Here is a 23,933-nt window from a genome sequence, read left to right as displayed (position 1 = left end):
GGTACAGGGCCCCAAGTCCTGTGTGCTTTCTGTGGGTACAGGGCCCCAGGTCCTGTGTGCTTTCTGTGGGTACAGGGCCCCAGGTCCTGTGTGCTTTCTGTGGGTACAGGGGCGCCAGTCCTGTGTGCTTTCTGTAGGGACAGGGCCCCAGGTCCTGTGTGCTTCCTGTGGGTACAGGGGCCCCAGGTCCTGTGCTTTCCAGACCTACACCTACACCACCACCCAAATGTGCACAGAAAGCCGGCGTACCACTGTTACCACAGATATTATAAACTAACCAGATCCCCAAGTCCATATTCATAACACTGAAAGCTCTGTCTGCCTTCCACCGAGGCCAAAGCATTTCACCTGCGTCTTCTGAAAATTCATTAGGGTGCTTGGCCAAGTACCAGTACAGTACAGCAAAAGTTCAGAAGCACCGGACATTCCCCTTACAAACTAGTTCTGAAGAAAAGAAAATGGCAGGACGGATGGCGATAACCATCTGGCCCGAATATAACATCTGCCACTTGAAATACTCATCTGTATAAACAGACGATGCTATGTGACATATGCGAATGGTTAATATGCCAGACATCCAGCGGCACACGTGGATCACACGTCAATCATACGACACCCAAGCGTGCGCGTGGCACTGCAGCGACACTTGGCTAAAACAGTCCAGCATTCCGAGCTCTGGCATTCCGAGCCACGCCCGCTGCCCCCTGAACACTGTCCAGATGGCACATCAGAAGGACGCTGACATGAGGAGGGAGGTGCTGAATATTTTACAGGCATAACAGTACGGAGGGTCATTTGGCCCCGCTCGCCATTCAGATTCAGGCAGGAGGGGCCCAATTCAGCATTCAGATTCAGGCAGGAGGGGCCCAATTCAGCATTCAGATTCAGGCAGGAGGGGCCCAATTCAGCATTCAGATTCAGGCAGGAGGGGCCCAATTCAGCATTCAGACTCAGGTAGGACAGGCCTAACTAGGTGAGGAGTGGACACGTCTGTAGGTATATTGCGGGAACAGTTTAGACTGCTTTTGACTGTAATCAGTCAGAGCTTCAGTGAATACACATTTTAGCCAATCAGTAGCAGGCTAGCAGTCACCTGCTGATGCATTATTTAATTACATTTCTTTTCCTTTCTTTCTTTCTTTCCTTTTTCTTTAATGCATCTCTGTTCTGCATTATTTGTAATGTGAATTGGGACCATGCAGCATGGTGTTTCTGCACTTTAAATAAAAATTGATTGATTGATTGATTATGGGTGACCATCAGAGGTTCAGGGCTTAATACGCATAGTGGTGAGTTGGACAAGGTACAGGCAACCACCGATACCAAGGACGGGGGGGAGAAGGGAAACGTGGAAATTTTAAAAAGTAAAAAAAAAGTAAAAGTAAAGTTAAATAAGTTGAAAAAAGGGGCTAGCAAGGGAGCAGGGGTCGCCCCCACCTCCTTTGCGTCACAAAGGAACCCCCCGCCGTCATGACGACGCAAATCTCGCCCCACGCGCGGTAAAGGTCATCGCCGATAGGGATGGAAAGGCGACCGTAACCGGCTTCGACCGGCATAATCTGGAACCGCGCAGACGGAGCTAATCCACTCAAAGCGAGGCCTTTATTCTCTGTGTTTTTAGGGCTGACCGTCGGGGCCCGTCGCGGTTCGAGGAGGCCAAAACGCTCCTTCCTACGCCGCTATTTAAATAATTCACCCGCTCCGGGGGTCACGAGATGCGACCGTGTCGCCAAAAGGAGAGAGGCGACTCATTATTTGCCGTTTATTACCATGCGAAAAAAAAGCCCTTCAAGTGCTTCGCCGCCGGCGGCCTGAGGGGGTGTTGTCGTGGCAACAGGCCAACGCAGGGCGGAGTCGACCCTGTTGAGCTCGGGGGGGAGAGGGGGCCCTTGACCGGAGAGAGCGGACGCCTCTGCCGCCGCTCGGCCGAGGGTCAGACCGAAATCAGGCTCTCTCCGCGACGCCGCCACTCCCGCTTCCCAGAATGCACCGCGGAGGGCCACCGCGAAAAAACTCCACTCAAAGTACAAGTGCTGTGGACTACACTTTACTTTGAGGGCCTATTTTCAGAATGGGAAATCTTGTTATTTTACTTGAATTAACCAGTATTTCTTTGTTTACTAATCTATTGATCCATTCAATATTTTTTTTTTTACCTTCATTCAATCAGTCAGGTAAGGCTGAGAACAAGTTAATAACAGGCTGGCAACATGGAATCATTCACCACGTCAACCTGACAGACAACTTAGACGATGCGGCCCAACAGGTTATTAAAAATACAAGACAATACGAGGGGGGGAAAAAAAGAAAACATATTTGTAGTACAACATCACCAAAACACAACAATGCAGCATGTAAACTTCCAACAGGACGAACCCACAACATAACTGAGAGCCCAACCTCCACCTTTGTTAAGGAGCTACGCAAGCAGACTGATAATTACTTACCGTAAGTACGCACCCAAATATATTAAGAATGACTAATCAGTCAGTAAGCATAAATATTTCAGGAATTTAAGAGTGAAATAACTGCTTTGAAATTGCGATGGCTTTAATATACCTTTGTTTTAATGATCAGTTGTAACCAGCAATAATTAAAACTGTCTAGAATTAATTGACTTAAACGGTAACAAAGTTTACAAAAGCAAGTATGAAGTCACTTTTTTCAAGTTTTATATATGATAAAAGTCAATCTCCTTTACAGATACTTCTTTAAAAAAATGCACCAGTATTGACTCCGTGAGCAGCACATCCAGAAATAAAATGTGACTGCTCAGTCGAGAAGAAGGGCTGAAACACGTCTTCAGATTTTGTGACTGCTCTGAGTTCATCTGGCTTTGTTTTACCAATTTGCTTTGTTGCAGTTCTGTAGTCACTGAAGTCACAGCCAATGCTGAGAAGATTGGACACACTGAGAAGATTGAGTTCCATCAGTTTCTCTTTTTTGTTTCAATTTTCTTTTCTTTTTTTCCCGCCATACTGTAACACTGGACACTGTATTCCCGCCAAGTGCAGACAAATGTTCGCGACGCGTGCCAAGAAGGCCCTCCAACTGCCGCATGTGTCCAGGAAGTGAGCCGCTGGAAAACTCTGCTCTCCACATGGGTGGAGAATTCTCCCTGAAACGGTTCCACAAAACAAGATGGATGACCAGGAGGACATTTTTTTCCTGTTCGATCGTTCCTAAATTTCCTCACTTTTTCAGTTCAATCATTCCTAAAGCTCTGCACTTTCTCTGTTTAATTGTTCCTAAAGTTCTGCAATTTTTCTTGGTCTGTTGTCCCTAAAGTTTATGTTTTAATGTTTCAGCGATATCGAAACATTAATCACCGTCAAGATATGCGAGTAGCTGGATATGTGTGTGATGGATTAGCTACACAATTCCATCACTGCAAATTAGGCTGTGACAGCTCACATTGGATAGCAGAGTGTGATACTTCATGGAGACAGCAGGGGGCACTCTGCCAGACACCCGAATCTTCAATCCACTTAAAACTACTAGGAGAAAACACACACTATTTCAGGACTTTGAAGAGGCCTATCCTGGGTTATAGGGTTATAAACGCTGCACAGGCCACTCCTGACGCACCATGAATACATTTCTCAGAGAGCCTGGAGAAGCACAACCTCAAAGACAGATGTCGTTAAAGACAGACTTAGCACAGACTCTGGCCAGCTGCTAGTACGTGCGCCTGCAAGCGCATGGTGCCTTTGCAACCAGCCTGTGCACACCCCCCCTCCCCCCAGCACCTCGGTGACATCCCATACTGATGAGTCTGAGATAGATTAATGCTGCCTGGATGCACTGCATTGCGCTCAATGGGAAACGGCAAACCCTGCTGATAAATAACTGCACACCTCCACTTCCCCCCCCCACCTCCAGGCATCAATAAATAATTACACTGACGATTAGTTTGTTAGCATCAAACCCGCCTCATTAGGGGCTGGCAAGATCCCCACACCGCCTGCAGAAGGTTAGGGGTGGGCTTTTTTTTTTTTTGTTTTGTTTGGCTCCACCCCATATCCAGCTTGCCATTATTGATTCAAAATCGCATTCGCTGGATAAACAAAAATGGCTACAATTAAAATTGCTCAGCCTACCGCCAGCACCCGTCAGGATAGCGGCACTCACGGTAATGCTATAAAGGTATCCTCCACAAGGACAAAAGCAATTATTCAAAATGTACATCACTTCTCAAAGTGTTTAGGGCGAACCTCGGCATTGTATAACCGACACGAAGGTCACTGCTGTGAGACCTCTGGAAAGAGACGAAAGGGCGCCTCTTCAAAAAGGCCCCCTTGAGACTTCCCCCGGAGGAAGAGCGGACGGCAGGGTGAAATGTCCGATTCATATTTCCCATTTTTCATTATTGCCCTCCGAAGCGGAATTCTACCTTCGCCGTCCAATTCGACACTTGGGCAGAAACTGCAGGTTCAGAAACAGCGACCGGTACAAATCAACAGTGAGACACACAGAAAGAACACTGTGGAAACTCATAACTGACTTACTGCAGTTTTGTGGATCTATATACGTATACGGGCTGGGCCATGAATTCTATTAATATAATATCTACTGGAATAAAGCTAAAACTGAACTCAGGATCTCAGAAACCACCACACCTACTACTCAAACGCTCTTTTATCACCAAAGCTGTTTTGCGAGTGCAGCTCTGTGTCACCGGTGAAGACACCTGCCCTTGCCCTGTAATGAAACAACTCCGAAACATCAGGAGTGAGGAGGCCAACGGTGTCTGACGCTGCGCGGGAAAACCTTAAAAGGCCCGTCGGAGATCGCTGGCAATCAAGATCACGCCACGGCCTCATCAGGCAGCCCTAACGCAGCCCGCGTTAAAGCCTACTCCGTAACCCGCGGCGCTCGACAAAAAACAGCACGTGACGAGACGGGCGAAAGCGGGCATCGAAAAAGCCGCGAATCACTCCCGCTATCGCGATTCAGTCGGAGCAGTTCTAATCCGGCAGCGTCTTTGCTTTGTACTGGCTTCTCTGGCAGCTGGAAAAAAATGGATCTTCTTAACAGATTAAGAGTGAAATCTCCAAACTGTGGGAATGAGGAGGCTCCCTCCTCCTCCTTCGCCTCCGACTCCTCCTACTCCTGACTGGTAGATAAGCTCGCAAACCCCCCCCCCCCCCCCCCCACCGAAGAGCCAAACCCTGATAAACACTAATAAACACCCCATGCAGATTAGCGCAAAGCTAAAGGACCACAGAGGTCCATTGTTTCCCTTTTGTTTTCTTTCTCTCTCTGTTGATTCTTTAATGAAATGAGCCACCACGTGTGTGCTCATCGGTACAGGAAACGGAGACCACGTCCTCACCGGCTGAATCAACACTGCGCCAGTCGGGGGAACGTTCTAAACCGGTGGGAACCAGTCCTGTTCCTGGTGATCTACCGTCCGGTACGTTTTCATTCCAACCCTGACAAAGCACATTTAAAATCGACAGCTAAAGACCTTGTTGAGCCATTAATTGGTTGAGTCAGGTGTACCAAACTGAAATGCAAACCGACAGGACGGTGGATCTCCAGGAACAGGTTACCGCCGGTCTAAACTGATGGGAGACTAAAATTTGAAGTTCTAACCCAATCCCCCGTAAGTCCTGTAACTCCTTCGAAATTCACCCCGCAACAACATCGGCAAACGCACGCGAGCAAAAAGAGCGGGCTGCATGTGGCAAAAAGAGTGGGCTGCATGTGGCAAAAAGAGTGGGCTGCATGTGGCAAAAAGAGTGGGCTGCATGTGGCAAAAAGAGTGGGCTGCATGTGGCAAAAAGAGTGGGCTGCATGTGGCAAAAAGAGTGGGCTGCATGTGGCAAAAGAGTGGGCTGCATGTGGCAAAAGAGTGGGCTGCATGTGGCAAAAAGAGTGGGCTGCATGTGGCAAAAGAGTGGGCTGCATGTGGCAAAAAGAGTGGGGCTGCATGTGGCAAAAGAGTGGGCTGCATGTGGCAAAAAGAGTGGGCTGCATGTGGCAAAAAGAGCGGGCTGCCTGTGGCAAAAAGAGTGGGCTGCATGTGGCAAAAAGAGTGGGCTGCATGTGGCAAAAAGAGTGGGCTGCATGTGGCAAAAAGAGTGGGCTGCATGTGGCAAAAAGAGTGGGCTGCATGTGGCAAAAAGAGTGGGCTGCATGTGGCAAAAAGAGTGGGCTGCATGTGGCCACACTGCTCCGAGGTTAACGAGAACCGTTTAATGACTGTTAAGCAGCCATTAAAGAAGAACAGCGGTGGCGAGGCTGTGGTTGTTGTTTATTGTTAGATTACATCTTCAATCACTCCGGAGAGCTCTGAATGGCTAATGAGGCTAATGTTAATGTTGACACGGGTTTGGCACGAAGAGCGCATTGATTCGCCTCGACAGAAGCAGAGCTGACCAGGAACGAGACCCGCACTGCCCCCAAACCGGCCAATCCTAGGAAAGAGCTTGGTACCAGGTTGGCATGGTAACAGGAATGATGGTAGAGTAGTGGTTAGAGGACTGGACGTACTGCTGCAGGACTGCCAGTTCGAATACAAACAGCACTTTTACCGAAAGTCAACTCAGCCCGATTAGGTTTGGTAAAATGCCGATCTGTACACGGTGATTATAGATATATACTCATCATAAGCTATGCAAGTCATGCTGGACAAAGATATTATTGTCCTGGATATAGAATACAAATAACATCCTGCCATCAGCCAAACGATCCTCCTATTCATCATATTAACCAGCAATGCATCTATACAGTCATCAAAGTATCAGTCTATTCATTCAGTCATCCATCTCTCAGTCTATTCATGAATCTGATTACCATCTATCTCACTATCCCCTGATTTATTTATAGATATATCTGTCTTTTATCTGTCTAAATAACCCTGCGTGCATCCGTCTGTCTGTCTGTCCATATGCCCGTCCAGGATCTGTGCGGTCGCTTCCCAATTGCTGAACCAAAGAAGCCTCTGTGAGCAGCGTAAGAGCTCAATAATGTTGGGTTTTACCAACCGGTCACTTCCCCACTACTTCCCAACGCTCCGGAACATTCACCTGTCCCGCGCCCATACCACACCCCACCCTGTGTCCGACTGAAGTCCCGCCCACCCCGTCTGGCACACCCCACGGGCTGTCTGAGAAGGGGGCAAACAGCCGCACCTCATTTAAAGATCTTCAGAAGAGCACACTCCAGCAGGGCGGCAAGAGGCAGCCACGGCTGCCTCACAGGGTGAAGGAACCCAGGGGAAAGTGTTTGGTTTGGCCAGCAATAAGCAATTCTGCTTCCCACTGGGCTGTTATCTTTCCATGACTCACCAACCAAAACTTTCTCCAAAAAAAAAGTTTCTCCTGAAAAGCTTTACAATTAGTTTGAGACAAAGCACTGCACATTCAAAAACAATTGTTCATTTAAAAAAATATATTTATTCCCCCCCCCCCTCCCCCCTCACCAGGAACCTCCTCCCCGTGACCTTTAAATGGTGCTGATATTCAAACCCACCGACGGTCATTCTGCTGCGGAGAGCTCTCTGAGGTTTGACTGGGAATGCTTCGGGGACCACAAATATGTCCGCCCCCGGGTTGACACCGCACCGCCAAGTCACGAGCTCTGGATAAAAACGCAATTACACAACTCCCCCGACCCCCTCTTCCACCTCCTCACCAACCGATCCAGGAACAATAATCCTCTCTTGTTAGTTCTGTTCCCTACCTCTTTTTGCCTTTCTTAGAGCTAATCTGATCTAAATCCCATCTACCCTAATCCCGTCCTCTCTGGGATGCCCGGACCCTGCGGGAGTGGGCCGATCGTTACTGGGGTACCCCTGTTCCCCTAAAGCATTGCGTACGGGCAGAGAGAACCGGTCACAGCATGAGTATGCGATGACACGGTAACTGTTTTCAACACACAATGGACAGCAGTCATTTCATTGGTGCAAATCATTGATTGACAGCACACAGGGTACACATGGTGCCCCCAGCCAATAATGGCTGCGACTCCACGGAGAGGGGAGGGATGTTCCACACTTCCACAGATGTCACACAGATCTGTCCTGCACCTCAAAAAAGGAGCCCATCCAAATGCTCTGGGTCTGCAGGGTGGGGGTGTGGGGGGGGGGGCGGGGCTTGTTGCCTTAGGAACGCGTAACTGTAATAATGAAGCAGTTGGCGGAGGCATATCGGGGGATCAGCGGACTCCGACAGCAGCGGGTTTACGGTTTCCTCACTGCGCCGGCACGTGCGCCATCATCACAGCTGTCGTCACGGTTATCGCCGTCAACGGGATCTCCCGGGGGGTTCGTCAGCGACGCGTCGCTCGCCGCGCTGATATTTACCGAGGATTTCGAACGCGACGCGAGCCAAAACCCGCCGAACGCCGCCCCAGAATCGCTCGCTGAAACCCGTCTCCAGCTCGCGAAAAGAGGAGAGGGGGGGATGAGAGAGGAAGGAGAAGGAAAAAAAACAAAAAACGACCGTTTATCCGGTCGGACCGGTCGGGCCAGGTCTGGGGCGCTCCTTTCCCTGAAGGGAAAGAACACATCCTGCCGCGGTAGAAGTGTGGCAGGGGGAGGGGCGGGGGGGGATAATGACAGCTAAGGGGGCAATTTGGGGCAGAGGCCCCGGTTACCCGAGTAACCGTAACCGTACGGATGTTCCCCAGCAAAGCAGCTGATTTTAACGCGATTGGCCGAATCCGGCCTGGGCTTCCTCCGTTGCCGCGGCACCGTGACGACGCAAAGCAATTAAACAGCCGGACGAAGAAGACAAAAGTAGGCGTGTCGCGGCCGGGGGGGGGGGGGTTAAAATGGGATTATTTAACGCTCGCGACGAGCCCCCGGACCCCCAGGCCGCACGCGGCCGCTCGCGGCGCTCTTTCCTTAGCCGCCTGTCCGCCGTTTCCCGCTAACCGACAATTCGCGGCCAGCGCCGGCCGCTGCCCTCCTGTGTCCCAGAGGGACCCCCCCCCCCCCCGCCCCCTCCCCTCCCCGCCCCCAGAACAAAAGAAGAAATCACTCAATTACCAGGCGAAGCGTCACTCTGACCTGCGAATTAAAACACCACGCGCACTGCGTCGGCTCGCTGCGTCGGCACACCGCGTCCGCACCGCCAACTGCAGCGCGCCGCGGGGACTTCCGCCCACACCAATAACTCCGATGTGAAAACGGCAGATTAAACGCGGCATGCTGGGAGAGCAGAGCGGAGCGGAGCGGAGGATTGTGGGAAGGCTTGGGGGTGTAAACGGGGCAGGTAGAGAGACCGTGTGAAACGGAGCCTGAAAGCCTGAATGCGGGTGTTAATAAATCGCAGCCATCGGCGATTTATTAACACCCAAAATTTACCAGCACATCCACCCCGCTCTTACACCTGAGCACTGTCCAGCCAACACTCCCCGAGGGCCCCCGCCACAGCCGAAACCACAGCATCGAGACTCTGCCAGTCAATTAACGCTGGGGGGGGGGGGGAGAGTAAACTCAGTGACAGTTCATAAATCCCTGGGACTTAGGTAATGATGTTCCCCCGTCTGAGAGAACACAAGGACAGAAAGACTATAATCCAGCAGACTAATGCCAAGTCACATCATCACTGCCCAGCTCCTCTCCCACACTCCTGTTTCTATACATCTCCCCTAAAACCCTCTGTACTCCTCTCCCTACTCTATACATCTCCCTAGTCCTCTCTCTAATCCACTCCACTCTTCTCTCACAATCCTGTTTCTACACATCTCCCCTACAACCCTCTATACTCCTCTCTCTACTCTACTCATCTCCCCTACTCCTCTCTAATCCACTCCACTCATCCCTCACACTCCTGTTTCTATACATCTTCTTTAAAACCCTCTGTACTCCTCTCCTTACTCTACTCACCTCCCCTACTCCTCTCTCTACACTCATCACCCTTACTCCTCTCTCTGCTCCACTCTACTCACCTTCCACACTCCTGTTTCTCCATCTCCCCTACTAATCTCTGCACTCATCGCTCTACTCTACTTATCTCCTCAACTCCTCTGTTTCTACACATCTCCCCTACTCCACACTCCTCTCTCTACTCTCCTCATCTCATCTTTACTTCACTCCTCTCTCTACTCATCTCCCTGCTCCTCTCTCCAATCTGCCGATCTCCCCTACTCCTCTCTCTACTGTCCTCATCTTCCCAACCCGTCTGCCAATTTAGAAGAAGTTGGGGGGCAGAGAGGGTACATTTTGCCCCTGGCCGGGCGGACTCACCGAGTTGATGCAGGCCAGCTCCTTGTTGAGCAGCCAGGGCAGGGAGAGCTTCCCCTCGCCCCTGTAGCAGGACTGGATGCGCTCCTTGATCTTCTCCTTGATGCGCCGCAGGGTGAAGAGGCAGAGCGCCGACTCCTTGGGCGGCTTGGCCCGGTTCTTCTGGCCCTGCGAGAAGACGGTGAAGAGCACGTCCTCCTCCTCCGAGATCCCGAGCGAAGCCGCCAGCTGCCGGCCGGGCCGGCTGAGGAAGGCGTCCTGGACCAGCCGGTACTCCACGCCGTCCTTGGTGCAGCCGATGGGGAACTCCACGTAGGAGTAGAACTTGGGGTCGTCCACGCAGAGGCGCACGATCTTGGAGGTGAAGAACTGCTCGCTGCTGGCGTCGGGCGAGGTCAGCTGCGTGTCCAGCTGCAGGGTCAGGTAGTAGACGAACTGCTCGCTGCTGAAGCTGTAGACGTAGTAGATGTCGAAGGCCGGGAACTTGGAGAGCGTGTCCGAGGGGATCTTGAGCTGCGAGGAGACGAACTCGTCCTGGTAGACGAAGCTGAACATGTCGGCGTTCTCCTCGTTGGCCATCAGCTTGCGGCTGGACAGGGTGGGGAAGTACTCGGACTTGCCGTCGATGGGCGTGCCCACGAAGAGCTTGCTGCCGCGGCCGTCGGCGCCCTGGATCAGGACGCCGGACATGGTGCCCGACTCGCGGACGCTGGAGAGGTAGTGCTCCTTGCGGTGGTGGGGCTCGCCCAGCTTGAAGAGGTCGTCCAGCCGCAGGAACTGGCAGATGCCCTGCGAGGTGCTGCCGCAGGCCAGCAGCCGGTTCTGCCCGTAGTCCACCAGCAGCAGCTTGTTGACGTTGTCGGTCAGGGCCAGGTCGTGGGGGCACGACTGCACCCCGGGGGGCGGGTAGCACTTCTCGTTGTCCTGCACGGGGCCCGTCACGTGGCCCCGCAGCTGGGTCAGGTTGCTGGACAGCTTGAAGATCCAGTTGACCGCGCCCACGTAGACGTCGCCCGTCTTCTCGTGGACCACCAGGTGGGTGAGGCCGCCCTCGGTCGGGGAGAAGGTCCGGAGCGGTGCGGTCGCGGCGGTCGCGGTCACGGCGAGGGACAGGGACAGGGACAGCGCCAGCGCGGCCAGCAGCGCCCCCGGGAGCGACGGGCACGCCGGTCGCCACGCGGGGCGAGGCAGCCGCCGGAGCGGCCGCATGGTCGCGGCGCTCGGGGGCTCGGCGGCTACGGGCGGACGGGCGGGCGGCGGACGCGCTCTCCTTTCCGGGCCTGCTCCGCCCTCAGGGCCTGCTGCGGTCACGTCGGAACGGAGGAGAGGGGGGGAGACGGCTCACTGACCCGACGTCCTTCGCTCGACTGTCTTCTATACCATCCTCCAGAGTGCCAAGGCTGGTAGCCCTGCAGGGGAGGGTTGGGGGGGGAGGGGTGGGGGTGCAGAGAGAAAAGCATTATTAGCCGTGGATGCTGCATCTCCTATTGATTACGCATCGGGGCTTAAAAGCTTTGCGCCATCTGCCAAACACGACGGTGTGGGTGAAGGAGCCGCAACACATTAATAACAACAAATCAGAGTGAGGCCTGGAGGGGCGTCCCACTCAGCGTTTAATGATCGGGAGACGTTTCGAGCAGGGCTCGCCAGACAGCGGTCAGACTCGTAACGGACCGACGCGCGTACGCAGGACGCCCTGCCCTTACAGACCTCCGCTCCTCTCCATCGTTTCCAGAGCCGCGGAGGGGACGCTGAGAGAGAAAGAGAGAGAGAGGGGGAGAGAGAGAGAGAGATGCCTAACTCAGACAGTCTCGGCTACTTCCTCTGGCTAATTAGCAGTGCGTTTCCTTCGGAGTGTGTAACTTCACTGAGGCGTGAACCTCCGGCCTCTGGGGACCCACAATAACAAACAAATAAATAAATAAATCGGCTCAAGGCCCCCCGGGGCCCCGCCCAGGACTGCTCAGGAGGTGCCCGGAAGATCTCGGCTGTAATCTCAGCTTTGGCCACGCCTGCTCCTTTAAACTCCTGACTCGCGGCGAGGCCGGCCGCCATCGATGCGCCGACGCTCACAGGCGCTGTTGAAAAACATCGCAGTTTTAAATGAGAGCGCGCGGATGGAGATCGATGTCGTCGCAGAGAGGCCGCCCGGCTCTCTAAAAGGCCCGATAACGTGGCGGTAATCTCTCCCCCCCCCCAGACATCCTAAATAACGCCACAAACACTCGCCAGACCCAAACGCTCCCTCAGTCACACCCGGCGAGCCAAGATGGCCGCTACACGGCACTCCAGGTAACTGGATATATACACACAAATGTGGCTGTTTGTCTCTACGCAACTCCCGTAAGTGTGCCGTTACCTTGGGACAAAGAAAGGCTTTTTTTTTTTTTTTGTAATAAAATAAACTTCATTAAAACTGTATGCAACGTAATGTTCAAGTCGTGCCGGAAATATAATAAAAGGAATATTATTAATAAAATAAGTCGATGGTATCTTTCAACTTTCTGACTTAACTGGGACAAAAACTGGCTGGTGGCACCATTTAAAAAGCAATTCATATTGGACAGAAATGGTTTCACAAAAAAAAAAAAGGAAATACAAAAACAGCTTATGAAAGCAGCTTTTGTTATAAAAAAAAAAAAAAAAAACTGTTCCTCATAGGAAAAAGCAGGAACCAGGAATTTTATAAAACTGAGGGATAGGGAGTTGGGGAAAATAGAGAAATGCGAGAGAGGGAACGTGAGGGAGTGCAAGAGAGAGACATAGAGTATGGCTGGACGATAGACCGCAGCAACACCGCTTATCTATTGGGTGTTGAGAAAACAGCCACTCAGCAGCAAGGCCTGGCAGCTTCCAATACGATTGACAAAAACACATCACATGATCACAAGGAAGCTGTACGGCTTTGCTACGGATCAGCTGTCTTATAAACAACCGATTGTGATGTTTTTTTTTTTCCAGGAACATTTCACACGGCCTTGGGCATCTGGATTTTTACTTCAGCATCAGGTAGGCTAATTAAAGACGACTAAAAGAAAAACAATACACCATACGTTGTTGGTGATGATCGTTACTGCATTAAATAATAATTGCTGAAAGAGGTTGGAGGGGTGTGTTGGGGGGTGACGTACGGGCATAGCCAAAGATGGCCAGCCACCATAGTAATGAACTCAGTTTGAAGTAATATCCCCTCCTCACGACACAGTATACCGGCATACATATCTGAACAGTTGGTTCGCTAGGGGGAGAACTGCGGGGTGTGATGAATTGTACTAATCACAGCACTACCAGTTTCATACAGCAACATGTCTGAGACTGTCTGCTAAATGCGGTTGGCAAATGTAATATCGCAACTGGTAGTTGTTAGACCAGTGAGTAATGAAAACCAATAACAGTTTACAAGACGTAGACGAAAAGGAACCTCAGTTTTCCAAAGAAGGAAGAAAGAAATAAAAATAAATCTTGGTTAAAAAAAATATATATATATATATATGTTCACATTCCTGAGACTTTTTCAATTGCATTTCTGTTCCTTGTGATATGAAAAAATAAAAAACTGAGCGGATATTAGCACGTGTGCCTCCACGGGCTGCCCTGGTCCTGCTCAAGCCGTCTGAGGGTGTACACTGCCAGTGGAGAATCATCTACAGCCCCAACACACTACAGCCTGAACACACTGCAGCCTGAACACACTGCAGCCTGAACACACTGCAGCACCAACACACTGCAGCCTTAACACACTGCAGCCTGAACACACTGCAGCACCAACACACTGTAGCACCAACAACCTACCACCCAAACACACTGCAGTCCTAACATACTACCACCCCAACACACTACAGCCTTAACACACTGCAGCACCAACACACTGCAGTCCTAACATACTACCACCCCAACACACTGCAGCCTGAACACACTGCAGCACCAACACACTGTAGCACCAACAACCTACCACCCAAACACACTGCAGTCCTAACATACTACCACCCCAACACACTACAGCCTCAACACACTGCAGCCTTAACACACTGCAGCACCAACACACTGCAGCCTGAACACACTGCAGCACCAACACACCGCAGCACCAACAACCTACCACCCAAACACACTGCAGTCCTAACACCACCCCAACACACTACAGCCTCAACACACTGCAGCCCCAACACACTACCACCCCAACACACTGCAACCTTAACACACTGCAGCCCCAACACACTACCACCCCAACACACTGCAACCTTAAAACACTGCAGCCCCAACACACTACAGTCTGAACACACTGCAGAACCAACACACTACCACCCCAACACACTGCAGTCCTAACATACTACCACCCCAACACACTACAGCCCCAACACACTACCACCCCAGCACATTGCAACCCCAACACACTGCAGCCCCAACACACTGCAAAACAAATATACTACCACGCCAACACATTGCAGCCCTAACACACTATTACCCCAACACACTGCCACCCCAACACACTGTAGCCCTAACACACTGCCACCCCAACACATTGCAGCCCAAATAAACTACCATCCGAACACACTGCAGCCCCAACACACTACCACCTCAACACACTGCAGCCCCAACACACTGCAGCCCCAACACACTACCACCCCAACACACTGTAGCCTCATCATATTGCAGCCTCAACACTGCCATGTCTTGGTTCAACATGCATGTCCACACACACAAATACACACACACTCACGAATATAAGGGTATGTAAATGCACAAAGATACACGCACACAAGCGCACACAGGGACTCTCCGTGATTAAAGCCTATGGAAGGGCGGCCCTTGTGCTCTGTACATGCAGTTAAGAGACGGCTGTAAATGCAGCAGCACACACCTGAGACAAACAGAGCCTGAGTACTCAGCCGAGCCGGCTCTATGTAAACACCTCCACTCTGCAGCGGCTGCACAACTGCGCTACAGCGCGGCGCATTTGCATACGGCCGCAAGGCAGCGGGGAGGCAGCAATTCGAGGAAAACACGCCAGTCACATGCTGCCCGGGAAACGGGCTGAGAAACTTACTATGTCACCTCTGCCTGAGACTGCCTGCACACCCGCGCGCACGCACGCACGTGCACGCGCACGCGCACACACACACACATACACACACACACAGACACACACACACACAGCACTGGCTGTAACTGCCAAAAATACAGTGAAGTCAATAAAAAGCTGAAATGACGTTACTTGGGACTTGAATTGCAAAATGTTGCATCTTGTCAGACATAATTTATTTTGAAGAAACATGAACCTCTAAGTCGTGAACAGCCTCCTCCCTCCTCCCCATCCAGCACCCCCTCTCCCATCACTACAAATGCAGACACATATTGACCCCACCCACTGCCCCAAGCCAAAAACCATCAGCCCACAGGAAACCGTCAGGACTGTATGTACGTCCTGGGCATAGTCAAGGTTCAGCGGTGAAACTGAACAGCAGGCCTGACACGAGCACCTATTGGCCTACCAAGTCACGGCCTGCAACCTTTACCAAACACGCCGCACTGAAGAAAAGAGGGAGAGAGTGAGGGGGGGAGGGAAAGAGTATGTTTCTATGGTCTGGAACAGACTCTCTCTCTCCCTGGAGCTCAGATATTTGTCCACAGAAGCGGCGCAGGGTTAGCCAGGCCGAGAGCTGAGGTTACAAGCGTGCCCCTTCACCTCCGTTTCCAGGGCGAACGGCCGCGGCGACCCGGGGTCAGAGGTCGGGTGGGCGACATTTTCAGCCGCCAGAGATCCGCGCCGGCTCCATTTTTACAGCAGGCCGGGAAAAAAGCAACACTGCAGCGCTCGCTACCGCAAAATGAACCAGAGCAGCGAAATAAACAACGAAAAATAAAAACTAAAGCTGAACCGGAAGAGCCGACAATGTGAAACAGAGCTCCGACAACATTTCAGCGAATTAATTCTGCCAAAAAAAGCCATAAAACCACACATTTATTTTGTTTTAAGAGAGAATAAAAAAAGAGAAGAAAATCTCAGGACGGGCAAATAAATAAACGGGACAGAGAAGCGGCGAAGGAAAGAGTGGAGAGAGATTTAGCGAGCCGGGCGGGTTGGCAGTCTTCCCCGGCGTGCCAGCCTCTCTTTACAAACAAGCTCTTCCTTATAATGGGGCTGGGGGGGGTAGTGGGGGGGTCGCTGCGTGATAAAAGCAAAGCAGAGCCGGTCTGTCTGCACCGGAGAGCCTCAGCGAGACGCCTTTACCGACAGCAGAGGTTTATTAGCACAGGGCAGTTAGCGGCTGGGTACACTGAGCGCTATAGCTCGGGTGGGCGGGGGGGGGTGGGCTGGGGGGGCTGAGCCAGAGCTGACACAGAGTTTTGGGGAAGAAACTGCAGGCATAATGGGAAAAGAGCATGTGCCAGTGAGGAGGGGGGTGGGGGGGGGGGGAGCCGAATGCCAGCTGAAGTGCCGCTATGACCACGGGTCCCCATGACCTCGCGTGACCCTTGGCAGACCCAGGACAGCTGTCCCCGTCTGGCCGGATATTCAGGCCACAGCCGTCTGGCTCTGAGTCTTCCGGGGATGAGCGGCATTAGCCGGAGAGGGGTGCTGTGATGTTACAGTCCTCCTGCAGTGTAGCCAGCCTGGGGGGGAGGTGAGGGGGTATCAGAGAACTGCAGAACACCCTCCAAACAGGTGCCTCCCCCCTTGCACCAGCTATGACCGAGGTCCAGGCTAGTCCCTGTTCTTTATGACATCACAGGAGGGGTGGGTCTGTAGTCCCACTGCTCCAATCACAAAGCCAAAAAACAAACAGAGAGAGTAGCTCTTCCCTAAGTATGCACGTCGCGTGCGTCTTGTATACGGAGTCCAATAAATTATCATTTCCTCCATTAGGCCTCTCCCTTTAATAGCGGTTCAGATTTATGGGTCTGAAGCCTTCACTTCAATATGCACCTTATTTATAGCAACACACTCACACACACACAATCTCTGATTAACCTCTGTGTGACTGACCCATAATCCCTGGGTGACCCAAGTCATCTTATCCTAATCCTCCATGCGGAGGTCCTGCTGGAACTGGAGATATGGACGCTAGCTAGCTCCATTTCCACATTTCCATTTCCACGCCCTCACCCTCGGAAACTGAAACCGGCGCCGCCCCCTTTTCCGTCACGCAGCCGAGTCAGCCAATCAGCTTCAGGAACGGAAAGCGGCTCGGCTCCGCCCCCTTTTCCCGCTATCACGTTTCTCCCTTCCCGTAGGCGCGCGAGGCTGCCGAAACCGGGAACTGTGGGAAGGCCAGGAGTCATTAGCGAACGTGTCTTTACGACGACTCGTCGAGTTTGGCGGCGGGGGGTTTTTGGCAGGGGGGCCCGTGCCGCGTTTAGCCGCCAGAACGCTGTCGCCGAAACTTCGGGGCCCGCGCTTAAAGTCCATAAAACTTTGTGCGCGGCGCGGAGCTGCCGTGCAGAGAGACGCCGCGCCGTTATAAATCCAGCGCGCGCGCGGAGCGGACGCTTCGAGGGGAACGCCGTTAACGCTAAATCATCCGCTCCTTTTACTCCGCCGTAAACGAGCGCGGTCGCTCCCCCTGTCCCGAACGCCGCGGGAACAGCGCGCCTGCTGGCGCGTCCGCGGGGGCGACGGCCGGGGGAGGGGTCCTTGGCCGCGTTGCGCTCCGCGTCTCCTTAAAGCACCGAGAGAGAGAGAGAGAGAGAGAGAGAGAGAGAGAGAGGACACACAGCATCTGGAAGGAAGAGAGTGTGTCTGGCCCATGTGTGTGTGCGTGTGCACATGTCTGTGTGCGCGCGTGTGTGTGCACGCATGCACGTTTGTGCAGGCGAAGGGCTATGTTTTGGGGTTTCTGACAGTACTGTCTGGTCTCGTCTAGTCGGGTCTGAATTGGACAGGCCCGGTGAAATCTCCAGAATTGATTGGGGATCGGCACGGCACTGGCCTGGTTGGGTAAATCTCTCAATATGTGGCAGTTATGACGTTCAGTCAGCAGGGAAAAGGAGAGCCAGCACGACAGCCACAGCCAACAGGACCGGCTTCTCCGCTCCATTCTGGGGTTTTGATATTTAATCAGCGTGATTAATGATTTGACGTGATATTCTGGAGAAGCCGTGAGCCGCAGCTGTGGGCTGCACACGCATGGTGGGTGAGACTGCGTTACTGTGATCCAGGGTGGGAGTGAGCCAGCATTAGTCTGCATGCAGCTGCTTAGGAAATGAAGACAGTGATCGGCTGGAGAAAAAACAGAAAACGGGACCAACAAAACAATGGAGATGTGTACCCCTGCTTTACCATTCGAATGGCTGAGCCCTTCTTAGACTGTACCCCAAAACCGCACTGCTGAGCACTTCTCAGACCTTATCCCATAACCGCATTTCTGAGCCCTTAACATACTGTACCCCAAAACCACACTTCTGAGCCCTTCTCATACTGTACCCCAAAACCGCACAGTCAAGCTGTTATCATACCATACCCAACAAGACCAGGTCAAAACCTAGTATATGGCTGGACCTCTCCGGCCGACCAGTGGTGTAACTTCATAACTCGGCCGACCAATGGTGTAACTTCATCACTCACTCACTCACTCACTCAGTCAGTCACAGACATTTGCTAGGCTGGCCCGCGTTGCGTCAGAAACAACCTGCTAAGCCCTTCTCATACTGTACCCCAAAACCACACTGCTAGCCTTCTCACTGTACCCCAAAACCACACTGCTGAGCCCTTCTCATACTGTACCCCAAAACCACACTGCTAAGCCCTTCTCATTCTGTACCCCAAAACCACACTGCTGAGCCCTTCTCATTCTGTACGCCAAAACCACACTGCTGAGCCCTTCTCATTCTGTACGCCAAAACCACACTGCTGAGCCCTTCTCATACTGTACCCCAAAACCACACTGCTGAGCCCTTCTCATACTGCACCCCAGGTCCCTCCACTCTGGGATGGGGGTAGAGCAGGGTCATTTTCTTGAACACAGTAATTACAGCACAGCTTCGGCTATCCGGGCTAAATTATGCAGTAGAACACTGGGTGTCTCGGGCCTGCTGGATGTGGACTGAAAGACTCAGCTGTGCTCTGCTCCATGGTCCCCCTCTTTAAACATGGTGGAGAGGCTGGAGCTTAAACTCCCACTGCTGAAGACCTTACACACAGGAACTGCATATATCTGTGTGAGTGTGTGTATGAGTATGTGTGAGTGTGTGTGTGTACATGTGAGTGTGTGAATGTGTGAATGTGAGTGCGAGTGTGTGTATGTGTGTGTGTGTTTTTTTTTGTGGAATGTGTATTGGATGTGATGGTGTGGAGTGTGTGAGTGGTGTGGTGTGTATGTGTGTGTGTAGACTCCTTGAATAGAAGCCCTTGCTCAGGCTCTCCCGCTCTAGAATAACTGCACACATTCCAGCTCCATCACATCACATCATGTAGCACCACACGCTCCACTGATGCACAAACTTACAGAGCGAGAGAGCGAGGGAGGCTGTGTGTGTGTGTGTGTGTGTGTGAGAGAGAGAGAGCACAAGAGAAAGAGAGAGAAAGAGAGAGAGATAGAGAGAGAGAGAGAGAGAGAGAGAGAGAGAGAGAGAGCTTGCATGACCACATTCTCTTCAGAAAGTAAGACACAGGAAACATTGGGTAGCACTGCTATGGAAAAGAGCTTGTTTTATTTATGTGAGCCAAGATAGCCAATACCGTTGTAACTTGGCCTCATTTTGATATCAATATTTTTAAACCACATGCCAAGATTTTGCAAGTTTTCATTAATGACTCAGACAATGCTTTGTATATGTGAGTAACTTATCATTGTATGTTGAAAACGTTTTTGTTGAGATATCATTTCTTTATGTACTGTGTTTGTTATAAGTAATATACTGTACCTTTATGAACCATAAGATAATTAACTTCAAAGAAAGATATGCATACTCACACATGTATGCAAACACACATACATTCTAGCTCAAAGAAACACATAGGTGTGTAGTCATTATTCCTTAATTTGTCATATTTTTAAAAGGATTACAGTAAGTGTTTCTAATGGGTTACTGAATACGTGATAGACCTACTAATTGTTTGTATGTCTGTAGATGAAGTCTAAGCCTAGCTAACATTAATTTAGAAATTTGGAGTTTGCAAAGCAGTTACAGTAGCATAGTTAAAAAGTAGTTAACACGGGAAACATCACAGCGTTCAATTTGACCGTTGTCCCTTTAAGAATGATGTCATTAAATCCATACGGCTCCCCCTTCATGACTTGTCCTAAAAATATGTATTGAACATTCTGATATAATTTGAATATCAATATTGCATAAGGAAATAAAGTTATAAACGCTTACCTAAATGGCCATGAACGGTCAAATTGACTGTCATTCATCTTGCCTGTATGATTGATCATTTTGATTGATACGTGTAACGTTGGCGTGAAATGACTTCAATAGTACCAAGGCACCAGGCCATTATAAAAATGTTTTGTTTTAACGAGGGTATAATCATAATCCGAATGAAACACATCCCTAGCCATGAAATGATATTATGTGGGGTCTGCAAGTTAAATGATCGATTTCAGAAATATTAGTTTCCCCCCAAAGATTATACAGCTGCAAAGGCAAAGTCCAATGGGGAGAAGTATTGATTGTGGGACAGGAGCATTTGCGATGACAAAATAGGCAGGAAAGAAGAAACGCAAAACAACCCAAGTTTGGGGCTTTATTGTGTGGACGTGTGAAGTCGTATCTGAAGTCTGTGTGTTTACATGAGGACAGAAGTTAATGTTCTTAAGGGCAGAGAGTCTGTGGTCATTGTAGTTTTTTTTCCAAGGAAAACCTGAAAAGTTCCAAACTCTTGGTGTAGTATAAGTATGGGGCATGCCCTGACAAGCTGGAACTTACAAAACTGCCATCCCATCCCTACAGACTACTAATAAAAACAACTGACAGATGAATGCCACAGATATATCTCAGTTTCTGTTCACAGATGATCATTCTGAACAAAATAGGCAGGTGAACCACCTGCCAAAATAATAGAGGACAACTGTATTACTGTTACGTTAGTTTGTCTTTAAAACAGCCAGATATTTCACTGAATGGGTTTAATAGTTTTAGCGGCAATGTAAATCCTACCGATAAACCACAGTTCAAGAGTGATCGTTTTTTAAGATAACTTAGGGAAACGTCTTCAGCGATATAGCTCAGTTGTATGACCCCAAAATAGTGTTAGAATGGAACCAGGATTTATCAGCTAAAAATTAAATTGCTGTTTTCAGTAAAACTCAGAAACAATTCTGTTAGCCAAGTTAAATAGCAAGCTGTATTTCCCATTGATATGGCAGTGCTACTCTCAGTGAAAAAAGCAACTTAAAACTGGAAGAACCTGACACAGATGTTTACCAGGGAGAAGAAGGCCTATAGCTATGGCACAAGAGCAATTTCTGACGGTGTTTTTTAATAATACAGAAAGCCATGTCAAGCAAGGACAGCGATAGTGTTTATCCACTTCTGCAATAAATATTCAAACCAAATCACAATGCAGCTCCGATATCTTCCATTAGCAATCGACTGTGCAAGAATTGTTAAAAGGACAGATTTTAGAAGTATTTATTTTTTTTAAAAACTGCACTAGAAGGTTTTAAGTAAGAACGTCACAACCTTTTACATGCCTTATCCTTAAATGTTGCTGCTTTTGTTCACACTGGAGCGATGTCAGAAAATTTCCATAAATCTGACTAAGTACAGACAAGAAAAATTGGATGAACATCTTTTTTTTTTTTTTAAATATGTTTTTTGGGTTTTTCCTTTATTTGACAGAACAGTGTAGAGAGACAGGAAGAATTAGGAGGGGAGAGAGGGAGAGACATGCGACAGCGGTCGACGGTCGGATTCGAACCGCCGACGTCGTGGCTCGCACGGCGCATGTGGTGGTTAGCGCTCTACGGGCTGCACTACTAGAGGCCCCCTGAATGAACATCTTAAATGGAAAATCAACTCCAGCTTTGTTCACACAGACACCTGGCGGGAAATTTAAGGCTAAACACGCGTGTGTCTGCAAGCCGGGGCTTCATATTCGCGCGTTTGATTTTAGACACGGGTGCGCTCACTAACAAAACAGAGTCAGCGTGATTGACAAACTGGTGACCAATCAAATTTCCCTGGGGGCAAGTGCCACCATAGCCCCCGGACAGCCCCTATGTGTGTGTGTGTGTGTGTATGTGTATGTGCGAGAGAGAAACAGAGAAAGAGAGGGAGGGGGGGGGGAGAGAGAGAGAGAGACTGTGAGAAAAAGCATGCTTCTGCATATGTTTGCATCTCTGAAAGAACGCTGGCAGCCTCAGACTTCGAACAACACAGCTCAGTACACTTCAAGAGAAAAGCACACAAGGGCACCGCACCACCGCAGACCAGAGGAAAGGAGCTCTGCTCGGCCCTGTGCTTCACACCCAAAACCACAGCCACTTCCACTGCCTCTCCCTCTTCCCTCTCTAAAATAATGTCTCTCTAACTCTCACAACACCTGTAAATCTAATTCAGGCTATGGTATTTTATGGTTTTAGCTCACATTTCCATGGTTTTAGGTTTCTCTTCTTATGTCATGACGTGGACACAGTCTGTATGTATTCAGGATTAGTATTTTGGTACGTAGTTAGCATAGCGACCTCACAGCGGTCCGTTAGAGGCCTTACATACACTTGCTGGCCTGGAAATGTTGTTAGCCAGACCTGGCACTGCTGTTCCTATTAATCAGGTGAATGCACTTACATTGTTTGACCCCAGGAAGAACATCTGCTAAATGAATGTAATGTTATAGCTGTCTGTCGCTCTCGCTCGCACACACAGCCACACACATGCACACATAAACACACACACACACTCACACATAAACACACACACACACTAGTCACAGCACCTCCTTAACACCCTCAAAGCCGGAGAAGGACGTGGTTGGGGGCTAAAGGCCAGGGACGGGGAGACGTGGGGCTTCCCAAACTTTCCGGCGCCCTAGCCCATTTCAGTGATGAACATATTTTCTGGATGCCAACTCTCATGGAAACGCAGGTACGCCAGCCAGCACGGTGCTAGGCCAAAAATCTGTGGGAGCGTTTTCTTTTTCAAAAACACACTCGGGAACCATCTACGCACCTTCTGCAGATCACCTCACATGACTAACCACCGTTTTTTTCCAGGGAGGGGAGCAGGGGCCGTTTTAATTGACGGTGTCAAATATCTAGTTTATAGATTATTGCCTTTGAGAAACAGACAATGTAAATTTGATCATAGTCCAGGCAGTGTTGATTGAGTATCTTGCTCTGTTTGACCAAAGGGATGCTCTCCCTCTCTCTCTCTCTCTCTCTCTCTCTCTACCCTTGCTCTCCCTTCTCCAAACATCAATGGAAATGTCCCTGGGGGCAATTAAGAGTCATGCAAATGCATACAAACCTGGGGTGTGTCCTGGAATTCTCTCTCCTATGAAAGTTTTATTACTTTATTATTTACTTTATTTTATTACTTTATTACCTTATTCCTGGAGAAAACACAGGAACACGCAAACTACTGGGGACCAGAGACCCAGCATGACCGCAGAATGCCACAAGGACCACAGTACTTTCTGATTTTAAATGCAATCTGTGACATTTATAGGAAATCATTGATTGGAAATCTTAATGTCTATATAGATAATGGTTCTTGAGGCCGATGGATCAATGTTTTTTAGAAGCAGTTCCAGTTTTAAGCAGAAACCAACGTGGTGCGTTACATGGAAAAT

General features: G+C 50.2%; 1 protein-coding gene across 1 annotated transcript in view; it reads right to left on the bottom strand.

The window, feature by feature from the left end:
* LOC135234641 (plexin-A1-like) overlaps positions 1-23,933 on the bottom strand; it is a 202,107-nt gene that overhangs the window by 161,960 nt on the left and 16,214 nt on the right. The window contains exon 2 of the mRNA XM_064299458.1: positions 10,202-11,607. Coding sequence (XP_064155528.1) covers positions 10,202-11,407 — 1,206 coding nt within the window. The 5' untranslated portion in view covers positions 11,408-11,607. The remainder of the gene's footprint in view (positions 1-10,201; positions 11,608-23,933) is intronic.

Source organism: Anguilla rostrata, chromosome 11, assembly GCF_018555375.3.
Source record: "Anguilla rostrata isolate EN2019 chromosome 11, ASM1855537v3, whole genome shotgun sequence".
Lineage (NCBI taxonomy): Eukaryota > Metazoa > Chordata > Actinopteri > Anguilliformes > Anguillidae > Anguilla > Anguilla rostrata.
Note: the sequence above shows the minus strand (reverse complement) of the source record. Positions and strands in the feature narration are given on the sequence as shown.